We start from the raw sequence: 8,651 nt of genomic DNA, 5'->3' as shown, positions 1-8,651 counted from the left end.
CCCCAGTTAGCCAGGACTGCTGACAAATGGTTGAAAGTAGCTTGGTGAGCACTCCCGCCAGCTCCCTTAGTGCCCTTGGGTGGATCCCATCCAGCCCCATGGACTTCTGTGTGGCTGTGTAGCAGGTCGTTAACCATTTCCTCTGGGATTATGGAGGCTTTATTCTGCTCCACAGCCCTGTCTTCAAGCTCAGGGATTTGGGTACCCCAAGAACAACTGATGTTACTATTAAAGACTGAGTTAAAGAAGGCATTAAGTAGCCCAGCCCTTTTCCTTATCTTTTGTCAATGTTTCCCCCTCCGCATCCAAAAAAGGATGGAGTCAGGGACCTCGCAGGCAGCTGGGCATGGCCCAGCCATGGAAAAGTGACATGATGAAAATATGATGGGCTGTGGTGCTTTGGAATGACCACACAGACAAAAATAGCCACAACAGAGGTTTCTGGGTGCCTGCCTTCCCCTGAAGGGGGCTCCTGGCAGCCCGTGGCCACCCCCAACCAGGCCTCAGGCCCAGTGCAAAGGGAAAGTACTGCAGTGACAGCACCAACACAGCCATGACTGGCCACCTTTATTGCCACCAGCTGCCTCTGACAAACCAGAGGAGGGAGGGGGACAGGGTGCGGTTGGGGGGTCAGAGACCCCCAACTCTCAGTAGCACTGGGTGAGGCCCAGTTGGGACACAGGGTTGGGGGCCTGGGGAGGCTTCTGTCCCTGGCTGTGGTCCAGGGCAAGGCGGGCAGCGAGGGACACTGCAGCAGAACTGCTGGGGGCCGGGTGGAGGGAAGAGGCAAAGGGGGCATCATTGGTGCTTGAGGTCCTTCTTGTCACCTTATCTCTATACCCAGGGCTGATACTGAACGTTTGCTCCAAGCAGCAGTAGATTCTGGGAGAAAGAAAGAAAGCGTGGGGCTGTGAAAGGCCCTGGCAGCCACTTTCTGTTGCAGGCTGCTGTGCTCCCGGTACCCACCACATTTTGGGGAGGGAGGATGGATGGACAGATGTGGTTCTGCCAGCCCCTGTGCCTAATTTTATCCCTGGAAGGGCTCGGAGGACATTTCCCAGCCATTCCTCGAAATAACTGTTCAGCATTCCCGTAGTGGCAGCCCTCTGGGGCTTCTCCAAGACCTCCCACAAGAGGGGCTTTCTCTGCTCCCCAGGAGAAAGGGGAGGGCTCCTTCCACAGGGGCTGGCAGGAGCTGCCTGTCCCACCACAGGCAAATGTGTCCGATGCACACGCGGCATCCCGCCGGCTGGGGAAGGCAGGAGCTCCGGGTAATGCTGCCATAAAGCTGAGCGGGCTATAAAAAGTGTTGTAGGAAATTCTGGCCCCATGTTTCAGAACTGGAGAATGATGTGGTGCTGCCCTGGGGGTGCTGAGCCCAGACCCCCACACGTGGACAGCAAAAGCGGAGCTCTGTTTTGCAGCTCTGCTGCTGGGATCCCAGCTGAGCAACATCCTCCTGCCTGCAGCTGCCCAGCACGGGTCAGGGGATGGGCTTAGCATGGTGCCAGCAGCAGCAGGCAGCCAGCCTCCCTGGCAGAGGGCTCGGGGGGGAGCAGGACGGGCTCTGGGCAGGGCTGGGGGCTCCCCACACTCACCTGGTGAAACTGCACGATGATATCGGAGAGCTGCATTCTGTCCAGCAGAGGCAGAGGGAAACCTTGACCTAACCTGTCTGGAAAAGACAACACACGTGGCCACATTGGGATGAGAATCAATGGGACCAAGAGAGAGCACGGGCTGTGCAAAGCACACGGCCATCTCCTCCTCCCAACCCTTTCTTTGCCCGCACCGCTCCAGGGGCAGGCAGAGGAAATTCCTCCCAAGCTCCATACAAGGGCTGGGGGCTGCATGTTGGGACGTGCCACCCCCCCGCGCCCCTGGCAGCCACCAGCCCTGCTCTGGCCCCATGTGCTGGGGAGTTGTGAGAAGCAGGGAGTGGGGGAGAGGGTCTGGAAAGCATTAGGATGTGCGTCGTGCTCATTTTTTTCCATTGCGTTCACTGCTGGCTGCGTGTCACAGCACCGAGAGGCTCCCGCACACCACGGCTGGGCGCTTTTACTGCCGTCTCCTGCGCTCGCTGCAGGCTTCATCCACTGTTGAGGCTTGGTGAGAGGGCTTTAATTATCAAGCTGGCTATGTTGAGATGGAGTGACCTGGCCAGTGACTACCCCAACATCCCTATTCCCCCCCAGCAGGTACTCACCATTAATATGTGGGACGAGGATATTGGAAGCAAAGATGTTCATTGTGGGCTGCAGTGTTTCCACCTGGGGAGCAGAGAGAGGGGGAAGGAAAAGAGCTTTAGCCTCCAAGAGAGTGGGTACCCAGGCACTGGAGGATAATGAGGAAAATAAGCAGAGATGAGGAGCTGGGATGGGCACATGCTTCACCAGAGACCAGCAGCTTTGTCTGGCCACGCTGGCAGGGCAGATGTGTAGGGATGAGAGAGGCAGTGGCAGCTGGTTCTGCATCCTCTCCCAGGCTGAGGCAGGAGGCATCCATAGTGTCAGTGTGGGGCTTGGGTGCAGCCCCATGCCCCGTGTTGGGAGGCAGGGGAGAATGAGCCCCCTTCAGGCTCTTGCCTCCATGCTGGGGGCTCTGGTTATGGTCAGGGATAGCTCACCTGGAAATCACCAACATCTGATCGCTTCAGTGAAAGCTTCATCCTATGCAGAGACAGAAGTGGTGCTGTAAAGGCTGTCCCAATGGAGGCACCTGTTCCCAGTCCAGAGCTGCCTGTCAATGGCCATGTGATTCCCACTACCTCTGCCCTGGCTCATCCCCTCTGCACTTGGTTCCATCTTCAGGACCCCAAAACAAAAGCACACCCCCAGCCACTCCACCCCGTACTGCTCCTCCTCCTTACCCATCCATAGTCAGGTTCCCAATGATGTGGCCAGATTTCACGCTGATGACAGCGGACACGTTGCCTGTCTGGGGAGAGAGCGCAGAGCTCTGGCAGTGCTCACCCCACCTCACCCCAAACCAGACACACCAGGAGAAGGATCCTGACCAGGTGAAATGCTGTGGGACCACTGTCTGACCAGTGGCATGTTCAGTCATCTGTCAGTTTGAATATGTCTCTGTTGGGGACATGCCCACTGCACTATGACTGGGCTGGTTGTGGATGGCTTTCAACACCTCTCCTGGCAGGAGTTTGGCACCAAGGGCTCAGCACTGCTGAATGCAGCAGGAGGATGTTGCACAGCTCAAACTCCCATCTTTCCCACACTGAGAGCTCACCAACCACACCACGTCAGCCAGAGCTGTGACTGCATCAGGAGCTGCCCATCGTGAACCACAGTCATTACTGCAGGCTGTGCCCAAACTCACCAGGCTGAGGAGGAAGAGAGGAGCTGGGCTGGAGTCAGGAACAATGGCATAAGCCTCGACATCCACGACAGGTTGGAGTGAGAGACCTCCTGGTCCAATGTTCAGGAATGGGGCGGAAGGGGCAGATACCTTGAGTTTCATCTCTTTGTCTGGGTACTTCTCTTCCAGCTGCAGAGGATCAGGGAGATGGTAGGGACAGTGGCACAAACCCCTTTTCCTGGGGGACACCACCTTGCACAGAGCAAACCCCCAGCTGTGCACGGCAGGAGCCCTGCACAGGGAAGGCTGGACCACTCACCTGGGGAATAAAGGCTGAGAAGGTGGTGGTCTTCAAGTGGAACTCAACAGTCTTTGGGATCTGCAGGGAGAGGACAGTCACACCAGGGCCATGCAGCACAGCCGAGCCCATGGTGATACCAGCCCTTCATTTCTGTGCCGCGCCCGACAGCCCCAGCCCCGTCCCTCAACCCCCAGCTCTCAGTCTCCAGGCAGCTCTTTGGGGCAGCCCTCCAAGACCACAGGAGGCTGCCAGAGTTGCTCGGCAAATGGAACTCAGGGACAGCCCCTGTCCCACCTGTGCTGCTCACCATGGAGTCCGTGATTTCGAAGACCAGCGCTCCAGATTTGTGGTAGGCAAAGCTGGCTGTGTTGAAGAAATAGCTGGAGACCCCAAAGTAAACCATGCGGTCGTGATCCGGGGGCAAAGTCAGTGCCGGTGGAGAGAAGGGGACGGCGGAGCGTTGGGCCAGGGAATAGCATTCACCCTGGGAGGATGGAGAGAGGTGAAGCAGGAGAGCAGGGGGTGGTGGGACTCACCCACTGATGCAGGCTGGCAAACAGCATTTGCAGGAGGTGCCTAAACCTGGTTCCCCACTCGCCTGCAGTGATGGCATCAGCCAAGTCAAGCTTTCTCAGGGCAGTCTCTCACCTTCATTGGCACGTCCAGGGACTGGGTGGTAGCCATCGGAGGTCCCACCAAGGAGTAATCAACGCCAGCAATGGCATCTATCTTGGCTGTGACTGTAAAACAAGGGGCAAAAGCATGAGCAGGAGCAAGATGGCACAGGAAAGCAGGGAGGAGACGGCCTCTGCTGACATCCAGGCAGTGCCATGCCTGGGCTTCCCTGGGGCAAGAGCTCAGTACCACTGTCACGTGTGCTTGCTCCTGTTTAGAAGCAAAATATCACATTTCCCTCCTGACTGCTCTTAAAACCCCAAGCAGCTCCCCTCTGATACCTGGCAAGGTCTGGACGTACGGCTGGAGGTCACTGCGCACAGACTTGGCCACGATATCACAGGTCTGCAGGAAAGAAATGCAGGGAAGCTGAGCAAGGGCAGCTCTGCCAGGGGTGGCAAGTTCATGTGCCCCGGGTCAAAGCCTCAGCCGCGCTCTCAGCTTTGCTTCCCAGCACCATTTTTCTGCTTTGCAAAAAATTGTGTGCAAAAAAAAGAGCACACAATGGCATTTTTCTCTAATCATTAGCTAGCATATGAATTAAGTATCCAACTTAAAAGCAGGGTTTATACCCGCAAACATCTGCTTGCAGCAAGCTCCCCACTCCCACTTCAGCTCTGTGGAGGCCCTTGGAAGCAATCTCACATGTGCCCTCAGACACTTTCTATGCCTGTGCTGGAATGGATTGTGCTGAGTGGCCAAGTCTTGGCTGAAGCAGAGCAACCGAAGGAAGTAACACACCCCTGCAGGTGCAGGAGCACTAATTGCACCCAAAAAGAAGAGCTCACGTGAGTTCCTATAGCTCTGTGCTGCCAGGGCAGAAAAGCAAATCGCTCCACTGCTGTCATCTATGGGTGAAGCCTGAGCATTAGTTGGAGATTTAACTGCAGGCTAAACTCCAGCCCTGGAAATTTGCTGCAGGGCACAGTCCTGCAAACGGCTGAGATAATCTGCACAAGGTGTCTTCCAATGCTTTCCCCATAACGGCACAGAAAATGCCAGGTAGATCAAGCCATCTTCTGTTCCACCAGGCATCCAGCCTGCAGCTACTGATGGTGAAATGCAGAGTGGCTGTGCTACACCGGGGAGGAAGAGGAGGGAAAGAGCCTTGGGCATGGCCTTATTGGCTGCTCTTTTCTGTGCTCAGCCGGTATTTGTTGGTCTGGGAACACCCTATTGCTGCCTGGGAAGACAGAGCTGCAGGCAGGCAAACACTGAGCCCAGTGACGGGCACCTCCCAGCGTTTGAGTACTGTGGAACTGGGAGCACGAGGACCACAGAAGCACCTGCAGTCAGAGCAGGAGGCAGACACGGGCTCCCACGGGTGGGACTGGTTTGGGAGAGGGCTGTGCCCCAAGGCCTCAGTACAGCACAATCCTAGCCCCTTCTGGGGACCCCCCCTCCTTTCAGGAGGAAAAGAAGCACAAAAGGCCTTTGAGCCCCAGCTTTGCCCTGCTGCCAGCCCATCTGCTGCCGCACCTCCCAGGGGCCTTGGGAAAGCCACTACATGGCATCGGGAATAGCGCCCGGGCAGGATGGGATCTGCTGCGGGAGTGGGATTTGCCTGTTCTCCAACTGCCTCCTTCCTGAGCAAGGTTCCATCCAGGGAGGCTGCAACTCCTGCCAGTTAGCCTTGTAGCAATTATTGCTAACAGCTTGTTTCCATGTCTTCTTGCAGGTCCCCTGCACGTCCCCTTTTGTACCAGGTGCACGGTACTGGGGGCTCCCTCATGCACCCCATTCAAACAAGACGGGAAGTGTCTGAAATGCAGAAAGGAGAGTTTCTCCCCCAGGTCTTCCCAAAGCACGTGGCAGCGTGGCCCTTGAAAGGGCAGCTCTGGTCAGGTTTCCTCTGTTCCAGTGAGTTTGGCCAAGACACAAGATCTAATTAACTGACCACATGGAAAGAGAAGTCTTTGTAAACTAGGAACCAGTTATGCTGGGCTGTGGCAAAGGCTGCAGGTTTCAAATCCAGCCTGAGCCACACGAAGCTACACAGACAGCAGGTAGTGATGGCCATTCCTCCAGCTTTCACCAAGCTGACAACACAAAACTCTGGCTCTAGTTTAATCTCTACGTCTGCTCCGATCTTTCAAATCCAGCCTGAGCCACACGAAGCTACACAGACAGCAGGTAGTGATGGCCATTCCTCCAGCTTTCACCAAGCTGACAACACAAAACTCTGGCTCTAGTTTAATCTTACGCTCAAAGCACCTCAGCTACAAGGGAGAGCTAAACACCTCTAGAAAAACCCAGACCTATACCCTCCTATGCTCACGTACCTTTTTCTCCAAGAATTTCTTTAATTTGGACTCAATAACTTTATGGAAGAGGTTGTAAATCTTGCTGTGGAGAAAAAACAGAGAGGATTCCTTCTTTAGCTCAGAGGCTGCTGCAGAAATATTTGCCCGAGAAAAGGAGACACTAGAGATGCAGCACTTTTGGGAACATCATTCCCATCCCCATTTGGCATCTACCTTTGCCTCGGGGTTTACAGTTGCAAACAGATCGGCTTGTGAACCACCTGCACACAGGGCTATCGACTGCCTTAAATCTGCCTTAAACGTGCAGCCACAGCAGGACAAATTCAGACTAGATTTAAGTTCATTCAGTTGCACATCTGGATGAGAAGTATAAGGCAAGAGTCCAGAGAGAGCTCGGGCGTGGTGTGCCAGTGCAGGCAGCCCACGGGCAGAAGGGGCAGCCTCCAAGGGACTGCAGATATGCCAGCACCTTATTCCTTGCACCAGGGCCTGTAACCACCTTCCCACGACAGAAGAGCCACACACCCCAATTCTAGACCTGTACAATGAAGTTACCTACCTTAACTTGCCTGAAAGTTTTGCTCGGACTTTGGAGATGTAGATGGTGCAAGAAGATGTGTCAATGGTGGGTTTCCCAGAGGCATCGTTTCCCAGTTTCAGGTTGACTTTGATATTGACATCCTGCAACTTCACATGAAATGAACCATGGATTTTGCTGCAGGGAGAGGAGGACAATAAGGGGACATTTCTTACTGGTGAATCATGATGAAGGTATCCCAAATCCGCCAGAGTTTTGGGAAAGATCTATCTAACTCAGGCTGTCCCGTGTAGTGCGCACTGAGGGAGACCGAGGCGGCTTTTAATTCAGGGAAACCCAATTTCACTGGAACATCAACTAGGAGAGGTAGCTTTTGAATAGAGAGGACCAAGAGGAAGTAGGGGAGATGGGAGAGAGACAGGAGAGTTGAGGCACAGCTCCTCCATTGTCCACCTTGTTCTTGCCTCCCACTCTGCTGTATCAATCTCAGTGGTTGAATGAGTGGCAGCAACCTCTGCCCACCCCCAGTCCTAGCTCAGGTCTGTCCCTGTGGGCACTCAGGAAGGTGTCCCCCTGTGCAAGCAAGAGGGAAGACCATCCCTCACACCCCTGGTGCTACAAGAGGGAAGATGGCTTTCATGATGTCTTCCCACCCATTTGCAAGTGGGATAAACTCTTCCTGGCCATCTCTGAGGGCTCCTGGCCTGGAGGGAGACCTGGCTGCTCTCCCCCAGGTTGAGGGGCTCCCAGACATGCACTGAGAATACAGCAGCTACAGCTCGACTGCGGGAAAGAGAAGTCAGTGCATCTGGAGAAGGCAAAGCAACATCTGCCCAGACACAAGGGAGAAGAAGAAGAAAAATCACAGAGCCCGAGCAGGGAAGGAGGGAGCCAGGTACATACATACATTTTTTTCTTTGCCTGCCAGTTCCCATTCACATCAGCAAAGGCGTTGGAGATGGAGAGCTGTGGGCCCATGCTGGGGACCAGAGAAATCCGCGAGTTCGCCAAATAGAAATTACGAAGTTCCATACTAAAAGTAAATAAATATAAAAAAAGAGAAGAGGCTCCTGAGCACAGGTTGTTGCCTCAACCCTGCACACATGGCTGAGGATGGCTGGAGGAAGCATGGCCACGGCACCAGCAGCATCCCCAGCTCCTGTCCTGCTGTGACAAAGCAATGCCTGGCTGGGACACACAGACCAAAGCGGCACCTTTAGAAACAAGGTCGCTGCAGCCACCCAGACAGCTGCCTGGAAACCCCACGCAGCAGGAGCAGAGAGGTGACACTGGGCAGTGAGGAGGTGGAACCTCTGCAGGGGCTGGGCTCCTGCTCCATGGCATGGACAGGCACCCTGCTCCCACAGGCAAGGCCACCTCCACTGCTTGGGCTTCAATTGCACAAAATCCGCCTGCGCCCAGGGTGTGGTCACCCTGGTTTCCCTTTTCCCCTTTGGGCAGAGAGGGGAAGCAAAAGCGTCTCTGCCTGCACCAACAACAGGGCCAACATATTAGGGAGCTGTGGAGAGGACAGAAGGATCCTCACTGCTCCAGGGCC

General features: G+C 55.1%; 1 protein-coding gene across 1 annotated transcript in view; it reads right to left on the bottom strand.

Moving 5' to 3' along the window:
• Positions 1-633: 633 nt before the first annotated feature.
• Positions 634-8,651, bottom strand: part of LOC106889023 (lipopolysaccharide-binding protein-like) — an 8,995-nt gene continuing 977 nt past the window's right edge. The window contains exons 2-14 of the mRNA XM_014943666.1: positions 8,001-8,126; positions 7,115-7,270; positions 6,574-6,637; positions 4,573-4,636; positions 4,265-4,356; positions 3,924-4,100; positions 3,635-3,694; positions 3,337-3,504; positions 2,870-2,937; positions 2,627-2,669; positions 2,207-2,270; positions 1,599-1,675; positions 634-882 (exon numbers count right to left, since the gene is read on the bottom strand). Coding sequence (XP_014799152.1) covers positions 835-882; positions 1,599-1,675; positions 2,207-2,270; positions 2,627-2,669; positions 2,870-2,937; positions 3,337-3,504; positions 3,635-3,694; positions 3,924-4,100; positions 4,265-4,356; positions 4,573-4,636; positions 6,574-6,637; positions 7,115-7,270; positions 8,001-8,126 — 1,207 coding nt within the window. The 3' untranslated portion in view covers positions 634-834. The remainder of the gene's footprint in view (positions 883-1,598; positions 1,676-2,206; positions 2,271-2,626; positions 2,670-2,869; positions 2,938-3,336; positions 3,505-3,634; positions 3,695-3,923; positions 4,101-4,264; positions 4,357-4,572; positions 4,637-6,573; positions 6,638-7,114; positions 7,271-8,000; positions 8,127-8,651) is intronic.

This window comes from Calidris pugnax, unplaced genomic scaffold, assembly GCF_001431845.1.
Source record: "Calidris pugnax isolate Ruff unplaced genomic scaffold, ASM143184v1 scaffold118, whole genome shotgun sequence".
NCBI lineage: Eukaryota > Metazoa > Chordata > Aves > Charadriiformes > Scolopacidae > Calidris > Calidris pugnax.
The sequence above is the reverse complement of the archived record's forward strand: the minus strand, read 5'-3'. Positions and strand labels throughout refer to the sequence as shown.